This window comes from Semicossyphus pulcher, unplaced genomic scaffold (genome assembly GCF_022749685.1).
Source record: "Semicossyphus pulcher isolate SPU_LCO1_2020_fin unplaced genomic scaffold, fSemPul1.0.p SCAF_27, whole genome shotgun sequence".
In the NCBI taxonomy this organism is placed as follows: domain Eukaryota; kingdom Metazoa; phylum Chordata; class Actinopteri; order Labriformes; family Labridae; genus Semicossyphus; species Semicossyphus pulcher.
In genome coordinates this window covers 453,981-479,716 of record NW_027211701.1, presented here as the reverse complement: position 1 = coordinate 479,716, position 25,736 = coordinate 453,981, and the positions used below count along the sequence as shown (strand labels likewise).

At 48.9% G+C, this 25,736-nt stretch overlaps 2 protein-coding genes across 9 annotated transcripts; one reads left to right on the top strand and one right to left on the bottom strand.

Annotated features, from left to right (window-relative positions):
- Positions 1–220: 220 nt before the first annotated feature.
- On the bottom strand, positions 221–25,710 carry LOC138604816 (uncharacterized). Its single transcript, XM_069676813.1, has 9 exons — positions 25,271–25,710; positions 19,072–20,567; positions 18,298–18,395; positions 18,100–18,217; positions 17,287–17,432; positions 8,085–8,181; positions 7,622–7,737; positions 4,268–4,631; positions 221–1,518 (listed from the first exon to the last, which is right to left on the bottom strand). The coding sequence occupies exons 2-9, from the start codon at positions 19,367–19,369 to the stop codon at positions 908–910; spliced, it is 1,848 nt and encodes a 615-aa protein (XP_069532914.1). The 5' UTR covers positions 19,370–20,567; positions 25,271–25,710; the 3' UTR covers positions 221–907.
- LOC138604817 (zinc finger protein 768-like) lies at positions 20,091–23,981 on the top strand. 8 transcript variants are annotated; one of them, XM_069676814.1, is made up of 4 exons: positions 20,091–20,581; positions 21,336–21,388; positions 21,533–21,713; positions 22,531–23,981. In XM_069676814.1, exons 1-4 carry the CDS (start codon positions 20,350–20,352, stop codon positions 23,691–23,693), a joined length of 1,629 nt encoding a protein of 542 aa, XP_069532915.1. In that variant the 5' UTR covers positions 20,091–20,349; the 3' UTR covers positions 23,694–23,981. The 8 variants fall into 8 exon arrangements, with proteins under 8 accessions (XP_069532915.1, XP_069532916.1, XP_069532920.1 ...); XM_069676815.1 differs by having other exon boundaries at positions 20,092–20,581; positions 21,536–21,713; XM_069676819.1 differs by lacking the exon at positions 20,091–20,581 and adding an exon at positions 20,628–20,811 and having other exon boundaries at positions 21,536–21,713.
- Positions 25,711–25,736: the final 26 nt, after the last annotated feature.

Here is a 25,736-nt window from a genome sequence, read left to right as displayed (position 1 = left end):
AAGTGATCCTGGGCGAGTTTTGGGCAGAAAGTGTGGTGAGGAGTTCACAGGTCATAATAAGGTGAGAACGGTCCGGACTCTTTCACACACGCACTCCTGACATTTACCTGAAAGTTTCAGGACCGTCTGGACCTGACATTTTCCAGCAGGTGAAGGTGTGTGCAGGTACAGCAGGTGAAGGTGTGTGTGTGGAGAAATAACTGCAGAGAAGCGAGGTGAGCAGATTCAAGCAGTTTAGTGAACAAACACTAACACGTGGTGGAGACGAATGAAGCACAGTTATAGAAGAGTCATGATATTACTTTCGTGATGTATTGTTCGCTACAGTACCCTCTCCCCCTCCCTCCCCCCGTCACTCGCTCACAGTGAATGTTCCTGAGTTTTTCCTGCTGCGTCGGCATCGGCCGACCCGGACTTTCCTCTGACATGTTACTGGGAGGCTGGCAGGAGAAAGTCGGGGTCCGAAATTCAGCCGTTCACACTCGAAGCCCACATGGACAATGTCAGGAAATGTTCAGGAGTGCAGAGCATGTGTGGAAGGGGCTTTGTGTCCCAGGGAGATGCATGCATTCCTGTTATTTTGGTAAGTGTAGAGGATGATAGGCCACACAGAAGGTTTTGTGTTATATTAAAATATATTTTGATGTTAATAAAATACTGAGCTTTCCAACCACAACACTCGACCCAGCACGCCGTCTGTTCCTTAATGAGCTGTGTCCGTTTATCCCTGAATGAAGATGTGCTGCTCGTGCTGTCGACCTTCTGCTCGTCACTGCTCTTCTTCAGACAAACACTGGATGGTCACTGCCGACAGTCTTACCTTGATTCGTCATGTAAAAGACATGACAAAACATGTGTGTCTGTGTGTGTGTGTCTGCGTGAGGAATAAAACAGTGCACTCTGATATTCAGCCCAGTCCCAGCCCCCCCCTGGCCTGCAGGCCGCAGCCTGTGGCGGACTGCTGGTGAGTCCTCAGGTTACAGATCCAGGCGAACCTCTTCCCACACTGCTCACAGCTGAAGGGTTTCTCCCCGGTGTGGACTCTCTGGTGCTTCTTCAGGTTCCCTGCCTCCGAGAAGCGTTTCCCGCAGGTGTCGCAGTGGAAAGGTTTCTCCCCCGTGTGGACTCTCTCGTGGGCCTCCAGGTTGGACAGACCGGAGAACGCTTTGCCGCAGGCCCGGCACACGTAGCTCTTCCTGCGCCGCACGCCGGGCATCATGCTGGCTGCCTGGCTTTTATTGTGGCGGGACAGAAGGCTGGCTCGATGCTGTGCAGAGATGTCGATGCTGACCAACGCTGCTGAGGATCCCCTGACAGGTGGAGCCGCTGAGCTCAGAGTCCTGCTGGAGGAGCTGACACTGGGAGTGTTACTGGTAGCTGCGGTCTGTGCAGACATCCTGCTGCTGATCCGATGAGCCTGAGCGCTCCTCATCAGGGAGGAAGTTCTGCTCCACGGAGGCTGAGAGGACGGAGTCTGCATCCTCCGAGGGATGAACACTGAAGAGCCTGCAGACAGAGCTGCAAGCAGAGAGAACAGGTGGTCAGAACACAAACATGACACTCAGCAGTATGATTGTGTCACCCTGTTGGCCTTTAGCAGATACACAACTACAGCTGCCATGATGTTAGAGACGGAGTATCCCCTCAGGGAGCGATAAGGAAAGAAAGATCATCGAGGATAAAGTGGGCTGTTCTCAGATCAGGTTGTGTGACAGCAGTTATCTGTTGTTGCACTCACAGATAAGCAGGTGCACATGACCAGGTAGAAATGACGACTATCGTCCATTCACATGGACATTCATCATGCCTCACATGCGCCATCAAAAATCAGAATAACATGACATCATCGATATATCTTAGCACGCTGTGTAAGAGGAACCCCAGGGTCCCTCTGATACAGACACAATGTGGGATTGGTGTTTAATGGTCATTTAAAATGACTCCAGTGTACACACCAGTCTGATCCTGTAATTTTTAGCCTAGAAAAAATCAACTTGTAATTATAAATTATTATAAATCAATTCTTCCTCCTCTCCTGAACAGTAGCCTACAGCGAGTTGAGCTGTGTTACCAGCCTGGATGTGTCATGGCTGCCACTGCCCTGCTGTAAAGCTGCGGAGAAGAACTGACTTTAGGTCATTCATCATGTGACAAAAGAAAACAACTACAAAGCAGTGCCAGCGGAGAATGCAACACGAGTCAGAGTGAGCAAAATGTCTGCAATCTGGAAATACTCGTGGTGGCAGCTCAGCAGGTTAGCCCTGACGTCCCTCTGCAACGTCCCTCCAGCTCCTCCTGGGGGATTCCGAGGCGTTCCCAGGCCAGGTGGGATATATAATCCCTCCAGCGAGCTCTGGGTCTGCCCCGGGGTCTCCTCCCAGTTGGACGTGTCCAGAAAACACCAGGGAAGCTTCCAGTAGGATCCTGATCAGATGCTGAACCTCCTCAACTGGCTCCTTATGATGCGAAGGAGTAGCAGCTCTACTCAGAGCTCCATCCGGATGTCTGAGTTCCTTACCCTCTCTCTAAGGCTGAGCCTGGTACCCCATGTCCCTGCAGTACCCCCCACAGGACCCAGATGGGGGCACAGTCTTAGGCCTTCAAGTCCACAAAACACAAGTACACTTGAAGAGCAAACTCCCATGACACCCCCAGCAACCCTGCAAGGGCAAAGAGCCAGTTCATTGCTCCATGGGCAGGACGGAGTCTGCTGCATCGTTCTCTCTTCTCTGGTTCGACGGCTGGCCGGAGCCTCCTCTCCAGCACTGTGGACTAAACGTTTCACCATCAGGTTCTTAAGTTGCTGCACTGACATGCACAGACAGCCTTCTGGCCACAACTACGAGCATGCGCTTCCACAATGGAGGCTTTGAACGTGGCCTTCTCAGATTCCATGTCCCCAACATCCCAGGGATGCATAAGAAAACCTTCTGGAGATGGAATTTGAAGACCTCATGGACAGAGACCTCCGCCGGAGGTTCCCAGTTCACCCTCACTACACCTTTACGTGCAGGTAACCCCCCCCACCTGATCCAACTCAACACCAGGTGGTGATCAGTTGACAGCTGAGTGTCCAAGTCATAGATATAGAAACATAGATTCGACATACGTCTGCGTCAGCTGTCAGTGTCGGGAGAAACAGCCGATACAGATGATGTTTTTTCTGTTTGCAGACGTGGAGCTTTTCGTCAAACTCGGTTCAGTATTGATCGACTTTCACTGGACTTTATTGAGAAATCAAGGATCTCTAAATGCAAGTTCCATTTGTTTCTAGCGGATCCTGACCGCTCCAATATGGCAGCCGCCAGAAGCATAGCAGCGACATACAGCAGCGCCCAATGAGGTATCTATGTTTCTACAGCTATGATCCGAGACATACGGCCTCAGATCTGATGAGATGACAACAAAGACCGTCATTGGTCTTTGGCCTTCCGGAACCAGGAGCACTTAAAAGTCACCCTTTGCTCAAACATGACGTTTGCTATGGGCAATCCATGAGCAGCACAGAAGGCCCATAACCAAACACCACATGGATCGGTCTGCAGACTGGACCTGGGGACATGACTGGACAGGACTAACTGTGGGTGTACTTTTAAAGCCCTTCACAGCCTAGCCCCCACCTACCTCCAGGAGGACACTCTCGCTCCCTGCGCTCATCCTCCGCCGGTCTTCTGACTGTCCCCACCTCACGCCTCAGCACCATGGGTGCAAGGGCTTTCAGCCGCACTGCTCCCACGCTCTGGAACTCCCTCCCCCCTCACATCCGACAGTCTGACACCATGACGGCTTTCACATCCCACCTGTTCAAACTGGCACACTCACTCTGATGCTCTGCACCTTCTGTTTCCCCGTCTATCCCTCCAGTCTTTGTCCTGACCCCCCCCTGCCTACTACACGTCTCTGGTTCTGTTCGTTGTTCTATACTGGTTTTAACCATACGTGTCTTAATACCGTTTGTTTGAACTTTGCCTATTTTATATTTTTTATGCTCTGTAAGGTGACCTTGAATCTCATGAAAGGTGCCTTCAAATAAAACTATTATTATGATGTTTGGCCCACAAAGCAATTTGGAAATATGTTACACTAGAAAGTACATGGAAGAGGTGCTGCCATGAAGGGTTAGTCGTACAGGTATACCACTTGTTTCTCTGCTTCCAGCCATGACAATCCTGAATCAAAGGATCTGTATTAACACTTCTGCTGCAGCAGTTATCAGTGTCAGACCAAATCAGGAGCAAAACGGCGACAGATGAAGCGTGTGTCTCACCCTGTGATCTGGCTGGTTGGACGTGGACTCTCGAGCGCTCGGCTGCAGGTCCCTGTGGGGGCTGAAGCGCGTGTTGAGCTTGTGCTTCACTCTCTACAATAATAACTCCGTCCTGATCACACTCTGTTGAGTCCTCGTTAAGAAGAGAAGATGAAGGACCGCCGGGGGGCGACACAGAGTCAGTGTCAGGGGCCCAGCGGGTGAAGAAGGTCTCCAGTTCAAACAGAGAGTATTCAGAGCTCAGAGGGTGGTTGGTGCTGGTTCTTCTCTCTGGTTCTGCCTTGGTGTCTGGAACCGTCTGCTGGACCGCCACCACACTGCTGGGGTCATGTGACATCACGGGGGTTGACTGAGGTGCTGCAGGCTGCGGAGGGGAGGGGGAGGAAGGTGTTAAAGACTTCAACCTTGCAGGCTACTGGACTAGATGGACATTTAAACACAATCATATTCACACAGTGGCCATTTTACTGTGACATCACACTCAGGAGGGGGAGCTTGAATCCTTCAGATCCACAGTGTGCTAACACTAAACTGCTGTCAAATAAAAGCGGGAAATCTGAGGAATCAACATGGTTCACTGCTTCCTGATCATCAGCTGTAAAGACAATGAAAAGTATCGAGCACAGGTAGTTTCACTTCCTCTCGCAGAGATGAACAGACACATTCACATGTGACAACAAGGCAGCCAGGCACAGAGCAGTCCATAGAGACCGTCAGAGAGTGCACCTAGCGTGTAGCATTTATGTAGCATGTATTTAATTACATGTTGGTAGGTGTTCACCCTGAAATAGACTTATTGTATCAGTAAGTGACAACAATCTGTTTTTACTGTTCAAATCGTGCTATTCATTATTCGTATGAAGCTAAAGCAGAAAGCTAGCAACCTAGCTTAGCATGAAGGCCAGAAGCAGGGGAAACCAGCTTACCTTGCTCTCTCCAAAGCTAACAAATGCTCCTACCAACAGGTTCACTGATAAACGTTTGTTCATGTCATTATACAAACAGTTAACAGCTAACCCTCAAACAAGAGACAACATGTTTACCAGGAAGTTTGAAGTCTGATATTTTCACTAGCTGTTCCCTCCTGCTTCAAGTCTTTACGCTAAGCTAAGCTAAACTAAACTAAGCTAAGCTAAGCTAAGCTAAGCAGGCCGTATACTGTATGAAAGACATTGGTGTAGTCACTGTTGGGTTGAACTAAAAGACACTCTGTTGAAAGGCTGTACTCAGCTAGCCAACATTAGCATGTCACAGTTACAGTGAATTACAGACCTTGCTCATCAAGCTAGCACTGGAGATAGCTGATAACTTAGCATTTGCTAACCCCTCAGTCCACTCCAGCCCCACCCTCTCATCCAAACATGGTCACTTGTGGTTCCACAGCTGATGCTAATATTGTGTCACAATTTTGTAAGAAAAACACAAATTCACATGTTGAGTTTTTATCAAGTTTAATGATTTATAGGACAAGCTGTGGACACGGAGCACACTGTACAAAATTGTGACACAATAAAAAGTTACATTTACAGTTTATGGTTGTTGCGGACTGTGTTCTTCATAGAGACAGAGTTTAACTGTTTCCACTGGAAGAACACGATCAGAGAGACTGAGCGTCCGCAGTGTTTGTCCTGCACGTCTCACACGTCTCACACGTCTCACGTCCTCAGTCCCAGTCTGTGTAGCTCGCATACAGACCCCGTCCTGTCTGGAATAATGGCCGACAGTGCGTCATAGGAGTTACATGCGTGTCACTGTCACTCTCACCACTCCACTGCTCAACACAAACCTATTAAACCTATTATACCATTATTAGCCTATTGTTAATGACACGCACTGTGTCATTAAAGGTCCCTTTATTTATAATCCACCCTTTAACACAGGAGTGGCCCTGCAGTGTTTTACAGTGGAAGCAGCAGGCAGGTGAGCAGGAGGATCATGAAGCAGAAGAAGCTTCTGAATAAAAACTCTGTGGCTGTGTTCGGAATGCCGTACTACATACTATAGCACATGCTACATGCTACATGCTACATGCTGCATGCTACATGCTACATGCTGCATGCTGCATGCTATACTGCATTCGGCAGTAGTCTGTAGTATGGAGGAGCTTTTCATTTCATTTAGCAGTATGCTACACCAGGCCGAAGTAAACAATAACCGCCGCTTCTTTAGCTATAGCGCCCCCTTCTGCCGTCCGTCATTTCATCTGCCGCTGTGACGTTCCAGCGCTTTGCATTGTGGGATACAGTCGGCGAGGTGTACTGGTCCGATGCATACTGGAGACTTTCTCTGAATCAGTACGACATCCGGGGATTGTTGGCGTACTGCACATTTAGCTTTTGTTTGCATACTGCATGCTACATTTAGGCCACATCAGGACGTGCTGCTAGGAAAGGCGGCATTTCGAACACAGCTAGAGACTCTGTGATGACGTGTTGTCTGCAGAGCGACAAGTGTGACTGCTGGGCGGAGCAGAGGTGATAACGAATTTAAAAACTGTTCTCCTATAACACAGGTGACTCCAGCGTGTGTCAGACACGTGACTCTCTCAGCCACTCTGTCAGAACTATTATGATTTCAGCACTTTGGAGAAACTTTGTAAAAACATCTTTTGGCTCCTTGAGGAGATTAATTCTCTTGTAGAGCTCCTGGACGGTGGAGTCATGATTGATTAGAAATATAAGGCTTGTAATCTACGACCCCATAGTGACATGATATCCTGTGTATGTCTGAGACGTCTCTGCCTGCCTACGTCTGTGGGTGGTGTCTCTTCTGGTGTTTCTTCAGGTTGCTGGGGTCAGAGAACCTCTCGGGGCACAGCGAGCACTGGTATGGTCTCTCCCCCGTGTGGATGTTCCGGTGGATCTTCAGGTTCCAGAACTGGGAGAACTTTTTGCCACAGACGCTGCAGCCGTACGGCCGCTCTCCTGTGTGAGTCCTCAGGTGGGATTCCAGGTTAGCCGGGGAGCTAAACCCTTTACCACAGAACCTGCAGACGCAGACCCTCTTCCTGGGGGTTTTCTGCAGGTCAGCGCTGCTGTACCCCACCTGAGCCGGACTCTGACCCGGGTCCAGGAACTGTGGGGGTCCCTGAATCTGATCTAAAGCCTGAGCGGGGCTGGACTCCTCTGACAGGTCGATAACAGGAAGCTGCTGCTGCTGAAAGGACGCCGAGGGGTGGAACCCTCGAGAGCTTTCAGCAGCCAATCCCCTCCCAGAGCTGCCGGGCTCTGCTCCAATCAGATCGCCCGGCAGGTATGAGAGGGGCACGCAGCGAGAGGACGGCCCCGGGAGGCTGCCGTCATGACAATAACCACCCCCCCCATTGGTCCACAGCGAAGAATTGCCATAGCTGACCTCTGAGAAGCCCCGCCCACTCTCCTGCAGGTCAGACAGCTGATTGGTGGAGGTGTGTGTGATTTCATCGAACGGCAGCGCTGCTCTGAAGTCGTCCGTGCTGGACTCCACCAGACCTGTGGACACAGACGGAGACGATGAGAGACAGGTGGTGTTCATGTTTGGAGCAGAGACGGCTGCTTCACGGTTCTTCTTAGTTTGTCAGTCTAACGCATGAAGTGAAAAAAAGACGTCCGTGTGTTCTCTGCGTTTGGTTTTCAGAGTGCACACAGAAACTTACACAGAAACTTGGAGGACCAAAGTCGATGTTTCTATTATCGTTACATCGTGTGAAATAATTCTGAACAATAACAACAAAACACACTTCACATATTCACGTCAGAACGACGGGACGTTTGATAGATTGATAAGAGAATACTAATCAGTGGCCTGCAGCAGAATACTGTGTTTTTGTTTGACTCACCCTCCTGTATGCTGAGGCCTGTCTGACTCTGAGCCCCCGTCCTCACCTCCTCCACCTCCTCCACCTTCACCAGCACCACGTCCTCCTCCTCCTCCTTCTGCACACAGGATGAAGAGAGGAGTGATGTTAGTGCGCCATCATCAGAACATGACAGAGACATGAACAGAGACAGCAGACACATTCAAATGGAGAAGATTTTCTTTGACTCAAACATTCAGTTCTGAACACAGACAGACAGACAGACAGACAGACAGACAGACAGACAGACAGACAGACAGACAGACGTTTGCGTCCCATCACCCAGAGGAGTTGTACAGTCTTATGGCCAGGGGGACAAAAGAGTTCCTGGGTCTGTCTGTGGAGCAGGACTGGGACAGCAGAGTGCCGCTGAACACGCTCCTCTGCCTGATGAATGTGCTGTGCAGAGGGTGGTGGGTGTGGTCCAGGATGGATAACAGTGAATCCAGGGTCCTTCTCTCTTCCATGGTCCTCAGGGAGTCCAGCTCTGTGCCCACTACAGGGCCAGCCCTCCTCAGTCTGTCCAGCCGCGCAGCGTCCCTCTTCTTGCTGCTTCCTCCCCAACACACCACAGCATAGAAGAGAACACTGGCCACCACTGACTGGTAAAACATCAGCAGCAGTTTCTTGCAGATGTTGAAGGACCCCAGCCTTCTCAGAAAGTACAGACGGCTCTGCCCTTTCTTCTGAAGAGTGGTTGCAGGTGTGGCCTGTTCCTTCGGAAGTCCACCACCATCTCCTTGGTCTTGGAGGTGTTCAGCTGTAGATGGTTCGACTTGGACCTCCTCACAAAGTCCTCCACCAGGCTCCTGTTCTCCCCCTCTTGTCCTGACACAGGCGACGATCACAGTGTTGTCTGAGTATTTCTGCATGTGGCAGTGCTCGGAGTTGTGCTTCAAGTCAGAGGTTTAGAGGGTGAACAAGACAGGGGAAAGTACCGTCCCCTGTGGTGCTCCAGTGCTGCTGACCACAGTGTCAGATGTGCAGCCTTTCAGCCTGATGTACTGTGGTCTCTCTGTCAGGTAGTCTGTAATCCATCTCATCAGATGTGGGTCCACACTCATCAGTCAGCTTGTCTCTCAGGAGTAGGGGCTGGATGGTATAAAAGGCGCTGAAAAAAATCAAAGAACACGATTCTCCCCACACCACTGCCCCCCGCCAGGTGAGAGTGAGCCCTGTGTAGCAGATGGAGGATGGCGTCGTCCACGGCCACCTTCGCCTGGTATGCAAACTGCAGAGGATCTTGTGCATGGTGCACCTGGGGTCTGAGGAGCTGGAGCAGAAGCCGTTCAATGGTCTTCATCATGTGTGTTGTCAGTGCAACCGGCCGGAAGTCATCTGGCTCCGTGTCCTCACCATGTGGCTCTTCCAGAACGCTCCAGTCAGGAGACCCAAAGCAGTCCCTCAGATCCTCCTCTGCCTCAGGAGACCACCTGCTCAAAGAACATGTGGTTTGAGGTTGTGTCTGGATCCGTGGTTTGTATTGTGGGTTCAGTATCACTCGGTTGTGATCACACTTCTCCAGTGGGGGCAGCGGGGTGGCTGTGAAAGCATCCTTCACATTAGCATACAAAAGGTCTAATGTCCTGTTCTTCCTGGTGGGGCAGCTTAAAAACTGATGGAAGTCCGGTGATGTGGAGTGGAGTGTTACATGGTTGAGGTCTCCTGAGATGGCAATGAAAGCCTCTGGGTGCAGGGTGCAGGGTTTGCGTCTCACGTGGTCTCTGCATGCGCCCATGGAGGGATGTAAACACAAACGACAATGGCATGCGCAAACTCCCTCTGCATGTTATAAGGTCTCAGACCCAGCGCCAGCAGCTCAGTGTCCCTGCTACACGTGATCTCCTTCACCCTAACATGTCCTTGGTGGCACCATCTGTTGTTAATAAACAGTGTGAGTCCCCGTCCGCTCCGACTGTAGTGAATCCTGGTAGGTCCACGTTAGCATCCTGGGTGTTAGCTGTTAGCCATGTTTCAGAGAGGCACAGTAAACTGCACTCCTGTAGGCCTATGTCCTGTCGTTTCTCACAAGGGCAGCAAGCTCGTCTGTCTTCTTGGTTGAACAGATCACATTCCCCGTAACTATCGCTGGAACAGAGGGCTTGTACTTCCACTGCTTCACTGTTAACTTAGCCTTTACCGTCGCTCAGGCTCTGCAGCCTCAGTACGCCTGTCTCAGCTCCTACGGTATGGGGTGAACGATGCTGGCTTCCCCGTTTTTCGAAGTGAAAGCAGCTTCTCCCTTGAAAAAACAAGTTTTCCGCCTTTTTTGTTGATAACTAGTGTAAGTGTAGTGTAGTGTGAGTAACTGGTGTAATGCTCCTTTAACACACGCTCAGAGTAATGCTTCATGTTTGACTTCATGTTAGGCAGAAACCACAGACTGTATAAATAATGGACATGGTCTCAGTGACGTCACCCATTGGTTTCTGAAGAAGCGCTTTGAAGCCTGAATTGCGTTGCCGCTGGCGGTCGCCATATTGGAAACGCCAGAGCTGGCTAATCCAGAGACGGGCAAAGAGGCGGAGCGCGACCGAGCTACAGCCTGTGGGCGGGCTGCATGAAACTTTGTTGCTGAAACACAGCCATTTAGCTCGAAGCTACTAGGCCAGCTACGGCTAAGAAGATAGGCTATATGCTTCTTAGTGTAGCTAGCGGTTATTAGCCATAAAGTGTATAAATAATGAATGAGCTAGTTTAACTTTGTGATTCCCACAGAGGAGATTCTGTTTGTGGCGGTGACTGACTGCATGAATAACAACACTGAACGAGAAACTTAAAGTATCTTCTCATCACTACGGTCTGCTGTAATCTCTCCTGACTCCTGTTTACTGGCTGACGATTAAATAAATGTTTGATAAACACTGAAAAGTACAGTACAACAACACTAACATTTAACTCACCAGAAAGCTGGAGCTCAGACTTCTTGCACGGACAGAAAGTTCCATAAATCCCACAGAGAGATTATTTGTCCTCTAAAGGCTCCAACAACACAAACAGGTGATTTAATGACGTTGATATAATTATCTTTACCACGGACTGTATAAAAAAGATGGCCGACATGACAGCTCCCTAAAAGTGAAGCCAAACCCTCTCTGTCGCCCCCTGCTGACTGGCTGCAGAATAGGTCATAAAGCCCGCCTCCTCCATGTTAACAGATGGGACATGGGTCAAACTGTAAAATCAAAATAGAAACCAAATAAATTTTTCTCAAACATGGTTTCTGTCATTATAGTTAGTTCTTGCTGATTTATGTCCAGTGTTAATTTTTCTGACAACTTTATTTTTAATTAGTTATTTAATGCTATAAAAAGGGGGTTTGGCCTCATGATTGACAGCTCTGTGGACAAGCACAGCACCAGCACCACATATTGACTATAATACCTGTGGTACATTAAATGTATTAATGACTTATTCTCTCAGTCTTATAGAGCTAATAAAATAAATATAAAATTCAGTTTAAAGCGGTTTAAAGTTAACGTTCATATCTGATAAGAACCAAAGATCTTCAGGCTCCAGAGCTGTGATCAGTCTCTGCTGTAGATGTTTATCAGTGAAGCTCGATCAATATCTGTCATGAATATGTTTCATAAAATCAGATGGCAAACAGGAAATATTTGACCACTCTCTCTCTCCCTCCTCCCTCTCACCATCAGCTCACAGAACATCTGAATCAAGAGACCTGATTGGTCAGTAGGTGATGTTTAGTACAGGTTGATCTCTGATCTCCAACATCACCTGCTCCAGAGCAGGTCAGGTGTTCAGCATTAGTTACTATGGTGATCTACCCCGGTAAAAAATGAACCACCTTCGTAGAATGAATGAACCAATCTTTCTTTCAGTAAGCTGGTTTAACAAAGCGTGAAGCACCAGGTAGAGGTAACAGAGATAACGGTCAGAGATAACAGTCAGAGGTAAAAGAGGTAACAGTCAGAGGCAACAGTGATAACAGTCAGAGCCAACAGTCAGAGACAACAGTCAGAGATAACAGAGGTAACAGTCAGAGACAACAGTCAGAGGTAAATGTCAGAGGTAACAGTCAGAGACAACAGTCAGAGGTAAATGTCAGAGGTAACAGTCAGAGATAACAGTCAGAGATAACAGTCAGAGATAACAGTCAGAGGTAACAGTCAGAAGTAACAGTCAGAGGCAACAGTCAGAGGCAACAGTCAGAGGCAACAGTCAGAGGTAACAGAGATAACAGTCAGAGGTAACTGTCAGACGTAACAGTCAGAGGTAAAAGAGGCAACAGTCAGAGGCAACAAAGATAACAGTCAGAGGTAACAGTCAGAGGTAACAGAGATAACAGTCAGAGGTAACAGAGATAACAGTCAGAGGTAACTGTCAGACGTAACAGTCAGAGGTAACAGTCAGAGATAACAAAGATAACAGTCAGAGATAACAGTCAGAGGTAACAGTCAGAGGTAACAGATAATAGTCAGAGGTAACAGTCAGAGATAACAGAGGTAAAAGAGGCAACAGTCAGAGGTAACAGTCAGAGGCAACAGTCAGAGGCAACAGTCAGAGGCAACAGTCAGAGGCAACAGTCAGAGGCAACAGTCAGAGGTAACAGAGATAACAGTCAGAGGTAACAGTCAGAGGTAACAGATAATAGTCAGAGGCAACAGTCAGAGATAACAGAGGTAAAAGAGGCAACAGTCAGAGGTAACGGTCAGACATAACAGTCAGAGATAACAGTCAGAGGTAACAGTCAGAGGTAACAGTCAGAGGCAACAAAGACAACAGTCAGAGATAACAGTCAGAGATAACAGTCAGAGGTAACAGTCAGAGGTAACAGTCAGAGGTAACAGATAATAGTCAGAGGTAACAGTCAGAGGTAACAGATAATAGAGGTAACAGTCAGAGGTAACAGAGATAACAGTCAGAGGTAACTGTCAGACGTAACAGTCAGAGATAACAGTCAGAGGAAACAGAGGTAACAGTCAGAGGTAACTGTCAGACATAACAGTCAGAGGCAACAAAGATAACAGTCAGAGGTAACAGTCAGATATAACAAAGATAACAGTCAGAGATAACAGTCAGAGATAACAGTCAGATATAACAAAGGTAACAGTCAGAGGTAATAGTCAGAGATAACAGTCAGAGGTAACAGTCAGAGATAACAGTCAGAGGTAACAGATAATAGTCAGAGGTAACAGTCAGAGGTAACAGATAATAGTCAGAGGTAACAGTCAGAGGTAACAGATAATAGTCAGAGGTAACAGAGATAACAGTCAGAGGTAACAGTCAGAGGTAACAGTCAGAGGTAACAGATAATAGTCAGAGGTAACAGTCAGAGGTAACAGAGATAACAGTCAGAGGTAACTGTCAGACGTAACAGTCAGAGGTAACAGATAACAGTCAGAGGTAACAGTCAGATATAACAAAGATAACAGTCAGGGATAACAGTCAGAGGTAACAGTCAGAGGTAACAGATAACAGTCAGAGGTAACAGTCAGAGGTAACAGTCAGAGGTTACAGTCAGAGACAACAGTCAGACGTAACAGTCAGAGATAACAAAGATAACAGTCAGAGACAACAGTCAGAGATGACAGTCAGAGACAACAGTCAGAGATGACAGTCAGAGACAACAGTCAGAGACAACTGTCAGAGACAACAGTCAGAGACAACAGTCAGAGGTAAATGTCAGAGGTAACAGTCAGAGGTAAATGTCAGAGGTAACAGTCAGAGATAACAGTCAGAGGCAACAGTCAGAGGCAACAGTCAGAGGTAACAGTCAGAAGTAACAGTCAGAGGTAACAGTCAGAGGTAACAGTCAGAGGTAACAGAGATAACAGTCAGAGGTAACAGTCAGAGGTAACAGTCAGAGGTAACAGAGATAACAGTCAGAGGTAACAGTCAGAGGTAACAGTCAGAGGTAAAAGAGATAACAGTCAGAGGTAACTGTCAGACGTAACAGTCAGACGTAACAGTCAGAGGTAACAGTCAGAGGTAACAGTCAGAGGTAAAAGAGGCAACAGTCAGAGGTAACAGTCAGAGGTAACAGTCCGAGGTAACAGTCAGAGATAACAAAGAAACAGTCAGAGGTAACAGTCAGACGTAACAGCAGAGATAACAGTCAGAGACAACAGTCAGAGACAACAGTCAGCGGTAACAGAGATAACAGTCAGAGACAACAGTCAGAGGTAACAAAGACAACAGTCAGAGACAACAGTCAGAGACAACGGTCAGAGGTAACAGTCAGAGGTAACAGTCAGAGGTAACAGTCAGAGACAACAGTCAGAGACAACAGTGAGAGACAACAGTCAGAGATAACAGTCAGAGATAACAGTCAGAGATAACAGTCAGAGATAACAAAGATAACAGTCAGAGGTAACAAAGATAACAGTCAGAGCTAACAGTCAGAGATAACAGTCAGAGGTAACAATCAGAGGTAACAGTCAGAGCTAACAGTCAGAGATAACAGTCAGAGGTAACAATCAGAGGTAACAGTCAGAGATAACAGTCAGAGATAACAGTCAGAGATAACAAAGATAACAGTCAGAGGTAACAAAGATAACAGTCAGAGCTAACAGTCAGAGATAACAGTCAGAGGTAACAATCAGAGGTAACAATCAGAGGTAACAGTCAGAGATAACAGTCAGAGATAACAGGTATCACAAAGGTGGCTACGAACTTTCTGTTAACTCAGGCTTTCTGCTCTGAGCGCGCTCACAAAGGGGCGTTTTACACATCATGGGACGCCTCTTCCCCACATAAAGGAGCGATCATTGTCTGCTTCAGTCGTTTCAAGGAGACGTGATGATGAATATAAATGTTGTTACAGTAAAAACCAACGCTGCTGCTGCAATAAGACAAGAGAGGAACGCTGCAGAAATTATTGTGTACATATGTAAATTAATGTTTTTATTTCACCACACAAACACTCAGTGCCTCCAGTTTATTTCTAATGTAACAACTACACACAGTACAACTCTCACACTGTAACAATGGTATACATGATTTAAGTCAGGAACTACAGTTAGGTCGGAAACTTTCACTTCATGAAAAAGGTAAATAACTTTACCATTTGTCCAAACAGAATTCAAATGATTGATTAGATGATCAGTTTTATTATCTGTGTTCAAACCAGCCGTGTGAAACTGTCGGCAGGAAATCAGGAGCAAACAAAAACGTGATCCAGTGTCCTTAGCTGCTGTGTCCTCATCGCTCTGTTACTGTTTGGATGATCTGCTGGAATCTGAAGTGTTCATTTTACCTGAAGCAAACAGGTAAAAAGAGAAGAGGGAGACTGGAGGGGGGGTCATATAATACTGATCACTACCTGAGTCATAGGCTCTGTGATGTGATGTTACAGTACGAGCTGCTCTACCTGCACAGCTTCGTTCTGTGTCTCTACATGCCGAATGTTACGTTCCAGAAGTTTCTGTATAGCCTCAGCTGAGGAGCTTATTACCCAGAGAACATCGTTATCAATGACAGGGCGGAGCTTAAAGCCCAAACTCTGAACATCACCTGGGCCCCACCAGGTGAGCTTTGCAGAGTAAGTTACCATGGTGATCTATCCAGGTTAAAACACAGCCAGCTTCCTGACACTGAAAGCTCTGAGGTCAGGCTCAACAGACACGACTAACCCTCTGATCTCACTTCCTAGTACACCCCCCTCAGGTGTTCAGCATAAGTTACCATGGTGATCTACCCCGGCAGGAAGTGAACCACCTTGGTAGTGCTGAGAACCTGGAGTATACCCTAAAGTTACCTTGGTAACCGCTGATCCGGCTTCATAGTGTACCCTGGTAGTTTAACACACTAATATCTGTGTTACGAACCAAACACTCAACTTTATTTCTGTGTAGTTTTAATTATTAAGGGCCCTAACATGCTCGTCACAGGTACTCGTCACAGGTACACCTCACAGGTACACCTCACAGGTTAACCTCCTGAGGCTCACCCTGCAGACTCACCGACATGTGTCTCTTTGATGAAATATTTGAACTGTGGTTGTTATGGAGGCAGTCTGAACCGTGTCTGTAGGTTTCTCCCTCTGCTACTGCTTTCAAACACTCGTCCTGCAGCTTCACCTCTCACTGGACCACCAATGTGGATTCATCCACCGCTGAAAATAGTCCCATGCAGATATTTCCTCCTGTCTGAACTACGTTTTATAAAACTAGAGAGCAGCTCTGTGTCTGTTTGAGTCATTAAATATGTACTGGTTCAGTGTTGTTAAAGGGACGGACTAAAGTGACGGGACATGAGATCGTCTGACAGCAGCAGGTGCTCCTTTAGGAAGGACGATGCAGAGCAGCTCCTCTGAGCTCACCTTTAAACACGATGCACAGTGTGAGCGGACCAACCACAGCGTGAGGGAAACTCATACAGCACCTGAGGCTAACAGGCTGGTGTGAATTTGTCCCAGCTGTCCAGAGTGAGACATCGTCTGACCACGACAGCTGTTTCCTGTCAGCGTGCAGAGAGTAACAACAGTCACATTAACACCTGTTTCTGTGTCACACACTCACAGGTGTGTTTACAAGAAGGTCCAATCATCACCCTGCAGGAGCGTTCAGGTGTAAGTGGACAGCTCAGGTGTGTCCCCAGGTGTCCCCTCAGTGTACACCTCAGGGTGGCTCTTCTGCTGGTGAGTTTTCAGGTTCCTGATCCAGGCGAATCCGCGTCCACACATCCCGCAGCTGTACGGTTTCTCTCCGCTGTGAACCCTCTGGTGCTTCCTCAGGTTCCCTGCCTCCGAGAACGTCTTCCCACAGGTGGAGCAGCTGAACGGTTTCTCCCCCGTGTGCACGCGCTGGTGGATCTCCACCTTCTTGGGCCGGTTGAAAGCTTTGCCGCAGTAGCTGCAGACGAACAGTCTCTCCTTGGTGCCTGTTCGGGGGTTCACTGTGCTGCGTTCACTGACAGACTGTGACTGTGGGAAACAGTAACCAGTCCAGCCGTTCACATCGGAGGAGGTCGATGGGAAATCAGCCGCCGCCATTGAGTACGAACGTGGCGGCCTCCTTCCCTCCACTTCAGCCCGTGACCGCTCGTCAAAAAACTCCTCAACCAACAAGTGCGAGCTTTTATCTCCATCACACGACACGTCAAACAGAGAGTCGCTGCTGCTGCCGGCGACCTGCGGACGCTTTATCGCCTCCTGCAGAGAGTTTCTGCCCGCGACAGAGGCAACGAGTTCACAGTTAAGGAGAGGAGAGGAGTCACTGACCTCCACTCCTCTGCTGCTGGCACGCCTCCTCCTGCTGCTCTGGGTCTGGGTCTGGTTCTGGTTCTGGCTGGGAGTGGACTGGGTCTGCTGCTGTTCAAGGTCGGGTCTCTGTCCTGCAGGTCCACAGGGGACACACTCCACCACTCCTGTACGGAGACGAGGAGGGCAAAGAGAGAAGAGAAGAAGAAGCATTAATGTTTGAAACTGTTGACGACAGGAGAACACATTAACCCTTTAAACGCCGCCACAGAGACGAGAGGGCAGTACTGAAGTGATGTCATACATTAAAACATATATATATAACTTTATTCGATTGTTCCACATGTACACACAAACATGTCGATCCAAAACTGTTCTGAACGGAGAAACATGAACAACATGTTTAACTCTGCGGAGGAGATCTGAGCGGCGTGTCAGGGTGTCAGACATCCTGCAGCCTGAGCAGGATCAGCGCTACAGGTAATGGATGGACATATTCGGTGTTTAAGGTGTTCTGCATTGAGAAATAAATCAAGTGCCCAAATAGTTTTTATTGTGTCTTAGAGCATCTGTAAATATCTCATAACTCCAACACTTGAACAACATGCAGGTTGTTTACAGTGTTTTTATCTGAGATCAGTTGAAACAGCGCGTAAACAAACAACGTGGTGATGTCTCCAGCTATCACAGGTGTCCTTAGATGGGTTCGTCAGCCGTCTGTGGGAGGTCAGTTATTAAAGGGTTAAACCTCAGCGCCTCACCTCAGCCTTTATAAAACACCTGAGTTCATCCTCCAGGCCTGAGGCTCTTGTGCACACATGAGTCTGTACTCACCATCGTCTCTGATCAGCGCCACGTCTTCCTCCATCTCTTTGACTGTTGACATGTTCACCTCCACCTGCTCCTCCTTCACCTGCGCCGCCTCCGGCTCCACCAGCTCCACGTCTGGAGACTGCAGACCAGATGAGACCAGGTGAGACCAGATGTATATTTATGCCTCTCTCAGATCCTGAGGATGACTGTTTGGCTCACCTTCCTCTGCATGCCGTCAGAGTGGATCACCTCAGTGTCTCGTGCAGCAGCTCGTCCCGACCACAGCACCACGTCCACCTGTCCCCCAAACACCCCGTCTGCACACACACACACACACACACACACACACACACACACACACACACACACCTGTTTCAAACACGGACAGCAGTTTCATCACCATCCTAATGTAACAGTCTATAGGAGGCTGATTTCCTGCTCGTTACAGGACGTTCAGGTTCACAGGTTGTGTCTGTGTTTGACTCTGCTCAGCGCTGTAGTCAGACTATTATAGTAATAAGCATATTAACTGTTATTATTACTTATGTTGTTTGCTGTAAAATAAAATGGACATTTGAATCCAGATTTGGACGATGTACTTCCTCATTAATCTTCACCTGTGTGTGAGTGAAAGTTCTTCTTATCTATCAGCCAACATAAACTTATACTGATTTCTGAATCTGAGTGGTCTCTACATAAGAGAGAGATACGTGTAAACTACGTGCAAGTATACTTAAATTACAGGAAAGCACTTTCTGCTCAGCACTGGTTGTTGGCTGAATGTCTCCTGTCATGCACTGAACAAATATAATACACACCGTGTAATTATGACTACACCATAATAGTAAGAACAACTAAATATATCTGCTATTAGGATCAACGATGGACTTATCTTAGTTACATAAAGGCCAGAAACATTTAAATGCCATTATAAACCAAAGCACTAAGTTATTAAAGCAGCCAGAATAAGTTCAGTTCTGGTCTTATTCTCACCGGTGGAGGCGGAGGCGGCCCCTCGCAGCCTGTCGCTGCCGGTGATCTGCACCCTGGGCCGGCCGGTGTTCATGGCGCTCTCCCGGAGCCTCCTCTCGGCGTTTCCCCGGGCCATCTTCAGCTCCAGCAGGTGTAGCTTCCTCTTCAGGGCCTTGTTCTCTCTCTGACACTGGGACATCTGTAAACTCACCACCGCGTAGTCGTCGTCCACCAGCTTACAGATCTCCGCCACCGCCGCGTTAGCCAGCACCTCCATGATGGAGGCCAGCTGGGTCTGGAAGGCCAGACGGCCGGTCATGGTTCGTACCGAGGGGGGCTCGCTGGCGTCGCTTTAAAAGAACCGTTAAACTCCTCCGCGGGTTGGCAGGAAAGGTTGGAGTTTTAGTTAAATCATTACAACAAAAGACTGTACAGGAGGTGAAAGATGGCTAGGCTAAAGTAGCTTCTCCTTTCTCTGTTCACAAGCTGAAACCGCAAACATGGCGTCACTTCTGGTTCTTCTTCCGAGGCGAACTGGACACAGGAAATGAATGTTGCTGCCCCCAACAGGTCATTAATGGGACTACATTTACGGAGTAACCATTGGAAGACTGAGTTACAGAGTAAGTCACTTCAACTGGTTAAAGACAAGAAAGCCATCAACCTGCTTCCTGTACTTCATCATTTTAAGTTGTTGAGGTAGCCCTTCTTTTTATTTATGTGAGTTTTTCATTTTGCATGTATGCTCAACCTGCGGCAGATGTTCTGTTTTGTGATGACGTTCCTGCTAAGTTGTTAATAAAGCAGGGAGGAAGTGCAGGGGTCACTGAGAGGCCTCCAGTAGCACTCCAGGCCCTGAGTAGACTAATTACAATGTCACAGTTTCATGTAGCAGAACCTTTGTCCAAAGCGACGTACACCTGAGAGTTAATACAGCACAAGCAACGATCGAGATCCAGACAGGAGCGAACAAAGTCAGTGAGTAGTCATTAGAGGATGGGAGGCGGGCTGGGGGGTGATTTTTATTATTGAAATGTATTTCCATTTTTTTCTGTCAAGTAAAAGATAGTCGGGAGAATTTAGTGTTAATTTCTCTCCAGTAGAGGGCGCCTCTGAAAACCAACGAAGAAGAAGCCCTGCGGCGCACCCGGAAGTAAACAGAGAATAACAGAGCCCTGTTCCTAACTCGTAGCACTACAGAGAGTAATGTCTCATGTGTTAGCATATGATGCTACCAACACTACCAGCGTAGTTTAGTTGAAGTGGGCCGTGCCGGGCCGTGCCGCGAGGACACGAAGGATGGCGGTTTCTGTGGATTTCCACTCTCAGCTGGTCTCCATCATGGAGGTGTTAGCTAACGCGGCGGTGGCGGAGATCTGTCAGCTGGTGGAGGACGGGTTCTCCTCCCTAAGGTTGGAGATCTCCCGGAGCCACAGGGAGAACCGGGTCCTAAAGAGCCGCCTGAGGGTGATGGAGGTCCGGTCCGGAGAGCTGCCCCCCCCGTCGCTGAACGTCACCTGCACCAAGACAGGTGAGCATGTTACACACCAGAGTCCATTCAGAAAAGGTTCGTTTTAACAGCAGAACTAAGCTGGTTGTTTCTGTCTGTGTGTTTAATTTGGTACCTCTGATCACCGGAGTGGTTCTCATCAACACATGCGCAGAACCATCTAATGTAAACGAGCAAGGAGTCACGTGAGCTACACTGCACAGGAGGACACCGCAGAGCATCCCTCTGAGGTGGTCTGAGCAGGAAACAGGGTGTGTCTAACATTTTGTAGAGCATTTCCTACAAGCTGCAGAGGTGAGCCATAGTTTAACATGAAGAAGTCCTGATCACCTGATCAGTGTGTTCTTTAAACGTACACAACGATCCAACAGAAGTACAAAGTCTGACAGTTGGACGATGAACACCAAATGACATTAATATGACGTTTCTAAATAACATTTAGTCTAATAGAGCACATATTATATATAGTCATAATGTATACATATAATTTATAGACGAAACAGTAATACAACAACCTGATTATTAAATATGGATCACAGCATCACTCAGGATTATCTCACTAAAGGATGGATCATGTGACTGAGGTTTGAGGGAGACAGCTCAGTGTTAGTGGCGTCTGTACCAGGTGATGAAGTCATAACAGGAAGAGTCTGTGGTGACTCTGACTGTGTTATAACTTTCTCAGGTTTCCTCTCTTCGTGTGTAACAGAGACGACCTGCATGTTACCTGTGGTCGTGTAAACGTGTTCTCACTCCTGTGATCTGCTCTGATCAGATCCTCACCTCAGAGAAGGAAGAGTCCAGTCCAGCAGAGCGGAGCGGCCCGAGGTCAGTGCTGCGCTCAGCCCGACTCACTTCATCTCTTCTCCTGTCCTCCTCATCAGTCATAGTATCCATGTTTGTCCCTGTGCAAGATTCTGTCAGCGGCACAGCCAGATTCATGACTTTGACACATGACATTGTGTTTGTCAGCAGCTGGTTGTGATGGAGCAGGGGGCGGAGCCACAGCTGGTTGTGACGAGGCAGGGGGCGGAGCCACAGCTGTTTGCGACAGAGCCACAGCGGGTCTTGATAAAGAAGGAAAGTGAGGAGGAGGAGCTGAGCAGGTGCAGACAGGTGGAGGCCCATCACTCAGCTCCTCACAGCAGCAGCAGTATGTATCAAAGACACCTGTCGGTCTGCCTCTGAGTCTCTTTTCATTCAAGCCCCAACAGCAATCTGTCCTGAAAACTTTAGGTTACTTGCGTAACCTTGGTTCTCTGAGTAGCATGAGTCTGTGTGACCTCATCAGAAGCTCCTGTTACATTCTGCCAGGACTGGCTGGAATCGAGCGTGTCAGGGAGGCGGGGCCCTGACACTGCGCTGCCCGGCAATCAGAAACTAGTGTTGTGTCTCACACCGGGAAGAAGTGACTCCCGTTGTGCTCTGCAGATACTACCTTGGGACTAATGATCCTGAAACTTGCTGAGCCACACTCGGCATGACGGCCTAACCCTCTGGGACACTGACTGGCTAAGCCTCTTTCAGTCCTGTCTGAATGTAACAGGAAGCTGATGAGGTCAGGCTGTAGGCGTTCACAATGTGAGACATGAAAGAAACCGCCTGCTCTACTGTCTTAAATACTCGAATCTGAAAAAGACCAGATGAGACGACAGGTACAGTTCATAGTGTTCATGTGGGTTCTTCTCCTCCGCTCGGCTCATTCGGTCCGTACAGAGAACAGAGGGGATGGTGTTGTGGCAGCTGTTTGTGTCACTTCACTGAGAGCTCGAGGTTCAAAGATAACAGAGAGCAGACCCTCCTCACAGCTGGTCCGAACATGCGGTCTGTGTCTGAAGAGGAACACCACACGTTACTGCAGGATGTACATGTGCCTGTACATGTGTTAGTCCACATTCATGTGTCAGCGGTGATTTCTTTATCTGCATAAGAACATGAAGTCACTGTTTTGTCCTCTGTTTGTTCTTCAGCTGGACCTGCAGGCGCCGCCCCCCCTCCCAGCCTGGACCCACAAACCCCCGCTGTCGTTGAAAACCAGGACCGCGTTGGACCTGAAGCTCAGCTGGAGGAACAGAAACCTGCAAAGACCAGAACTCTGGGTCAGACCTGTGTCCCTCCAGAGCTGATCCACGCGGGTGCTGGTCCTCACAGAGTCCAGGAGAGTCCAGAGCTGATCCACACGGGTCCTGGCCCTCACAGAGACCAGGAGAGTCCAGAGCTGATCCACACGGGTCCTGGCCCTCACAGAGACCAGGAGAGTCCAGAGCTGATCCACGAGGGTCCTGGTCCTCACAGAGACCAGGAGAGTCCAGAGCTGATCAGAGACGAACACCAGCTTGATGTGGGCCCTGATGAAGAGGAGGCACTGATGAAGACTCTGGACTCCCTGAAGGGTCTGTGTGCTGCAGACTGGAGGGGGGCAGAGGGGGGGTCGGCAGGAGTCAAACAGGAGGAGGCAGGGTCAGTGTGTGTGAGCAGCAGCAGCTTGGACTCCTCCTCCTTCGAAGAGCTCTTCTCCTCCCCGGAGGTGGCTCGATCCCTGACTGCTCCTCAAAGACGCTCCTCAGCCCGACTCCGGACCCTGAAGGACCCGCTCTCCTCCTCGTTTTCTCACCTGTGCAGCAGTTCCACATCAGACTCCGCCCCCGTCTCCTCCTTCAGTAACACCTCCTCCTCCTGCTTCACCAGTAGCCTCCCCTGCAGGTCAGAGCGAGCGTTCAGCTGCCAGCAGTGCAGCCGTGTCTTCTCCTCCTGCAGAGACCTCCTGGTGCACCAGCGCTCCCACGCCGGGGAGCGGATCTTCTCCTGCCCCCACTGCAGGAAGCTCTTCATCCACCTGCACCAGCTGAAGACACACCAGCGCGTGCACACGGGGGAGAAACCCTTCGGCTGCTCCCAGTGTGGGAGGCGTTTCTCCCAGTCCTCCCACATCAAGAGGCACATGATCGTGCACACAGGAGAGCGCCGCTTCAGCTGCAGCCTGTGCGGGAAACGCTTCGCTCAGTCCTGCAGCCTTAAGGTGCACCAGGCGGTCCACACCGGGGAGAGACCCTACTCCTGCTCCCAATGCGGCAAGAGCTTCTCTGTGCTGGGAAACCTGGTCCGCCACCAGAGCGTCCACAGCAGCAAGTGAACTCACAGGAAACAGGGCTGGACTGAGTGAACGGTGTACCTGTAGGTCTGAAAGGTGTGAGCAGGATCACTATTTAAAGTATGTTTAAATAATAATTCTGCTTAGTTCTGTTTAAGATTCTTGTTCTGATTGGTCTCAAACACCGTGTATGTTCCCGCCTGGCCGTGAGCTCCGGTTAGTTTGCTGCTTAATGGTTTTAAAAAGGTTTTTAAAGGTTTTAAATGTCACCTGGAGAATCCTGGGACACCTTTTTATACAACTTCCTGCTTACAATAAAACAAAAAAACTTACATGATTATTCTAACTTTATTGAAACATTGACTGTATATAAAGATGGCCGCCATGTCTCCTCCTACTATCACCTCGATCAGTCAGCCCAGCGTTTCTACGAGGCGCAAACGACCAATCAAAACACGGGCGAGTCTGAAATCATGGAAATGGATGCAGGAAGGACAGACAGCAACAAGACTGTGTAGATGTGCAGATATAATCATCTGCTGCATCATCAGAGCACCACATGTTTATTAGAACAGTCGTGTGTTACAGCAGATGAACACGCTGCACTGATGTGTTTTTGTTAACGACCGATGTAGACTTGTTCTCTCAGACGTATCAAACTATGGAGCAAGTTTACGTTCATATGTGATAAGAACCAAAGATCTTCAGGCTCCAGAGCTGTGATCAGCCTCTGCTGGAGATGTTTATCGGTGAAGCTCGATCAATATCTGTCAGGAATATGTTTCATAAAATCAGACGTAAACAGGAAGTGTTTTAGCACTCTCTCTCCCTCCTCCCTCTCACCATCAGCTCACAGAGCTCCCAAATCAAGAGATCAGCAAGTGTTCTGTTTGAACTACACTTGTAGCCAAGTACTATTGACCAATCACGTATCAGCAGGCTGCGGCGTATGCAGGAACAGTCTGTGTGGAGAGCAAAAGCAGGTGGAGCGTAATCCTCCGTAATGACATCCCCGCTCCATCAGCGTGATCTGACGACGACTTAGCTTCTTATTAATCTCTATGAACAGACGTCTGCATGCTAGCAGCTAACAGCTAACAATGTGTTCTAGAGCTAACATTTAACTTGAGATTAATTCCTTGACGCTGTGTACGAAAGCTGTGTAGTGTTCAGACTTCCTGACTTCCTCGAATGCACCAGATCGATCCGGCCTCCGTTCAACCAACGAGCATTTTAAAAGCTTTCTTCTCCTCCTGAGGACAGACCTGACGACGCTGGAATTTTTACTTCTTACAAATCTGCATCATGATGTTGAAACTTGGGCGAAGGTAAGAGCCGTTAAAAACGAGAGGTTTCTCTTTCTGTAACGATGCAGCACGAAGAAAAGGAAGTCGATTATCGCTTAGCGCCCGGCGCGTTCACCGGTGTCCCCGGAGGGTGTATCGTCTCAGACTGAAGCCGATGGGATCTGAGATTGAGTACAGGTTGATCTCTGATCAACAACATCACCTGCTCCGGAGCAGGTCCGGTGTTCAGCATAAGTTTCCATGGTGATCTACGCCGGTAAGAAGTGAACCCCCTTTGTACTACTGAACACTCAGAGTTAACCCTGAAGTTACCTGGATGACACCTGATCCAGCTCCGCAGTGTTCTCCTCAGGAGCGACAGAGTGGAGAGAGTCTGAGGACGACGTGCAGGAATCTGAGCATGCTCACACACGTCTGACTGCAGACAGGAAGTCCTCGGGTCACAGTGCAGCCTGAAGAACAGCAGGAGGAGGGCGGAGCCCCGGGGTGCTCTCCTCCTCCTCCCTGTGCCTCCTCCTTCTCCCTCTATCTCTTCTTCCTCCTGCACCTCCCTCCTCCTCATCCCTGTGCCTCCTCTTCCTCCTCCTCCTCCCTGCGCCTCCTCTTCCTCCCTGCGCCTCCTCCTCCTCCTCCCTGTGCCTCCTCCTCGTCCCTGCGCCTCCTCTTCCTACTCCTCCTCCCTGTGCCTCCTCTTCCTCCCTCTATCTCTTCTTCCTCCTGCACCTCCCTCCTCCTCATCCCTGCACCTCCCCCTTGTCCCTGCGCCTCCTTTTCCTCC

Excerpts from the sequence above, each read along its gene's own strand:
- LOC138604816 (XM_069676813.1), bottom strand. The coding sequence starts at position 19,369 with ATGACCGGCCGTCTGGCCTTCCAGACCCAGCTGGCCTCCATCATGGAG. Across the intron at positions 18,396-19,071 it reads GGCCGCCTCCGCCTCCACCG|ACGGGGTGTTTGGGGGACAG; the intron begins GTGAGAATAAGA and ends GTGTGTGTGCAG. Across the intron at positions 7,738-8,084 it reads AGGCCTCAGCATACAGGAGG|GTCTGGTGGAGTCCAGCACG; the intron begins GTGAGTCAAACA and ends CTGTGTCCACAG.
- LOC138604817 (XM_069676814.1), top strand. The coding sequence starts at position 20,350 with ATGGCGGTTTCTGTGGATTTCCACTCTCAGCTGGTCTCCATCATGGAG. Across the intron at positions 20,582-21,335 it reads CGTCACCTGCACCAAGACAG|ATCCTCACCTCAGAGAAGGA; the intron begins GTGAGCATGTTA and ends TGCTCTGATCAG. Across the intron at positions 21,389-21,532 it reads GCAGAGCGGAGCGGCCCGAG|CAGCTGGTTGTGATGGAGCA; the intron begins GTCAGTGCTGCG and ends TGTGTTTGTCAG.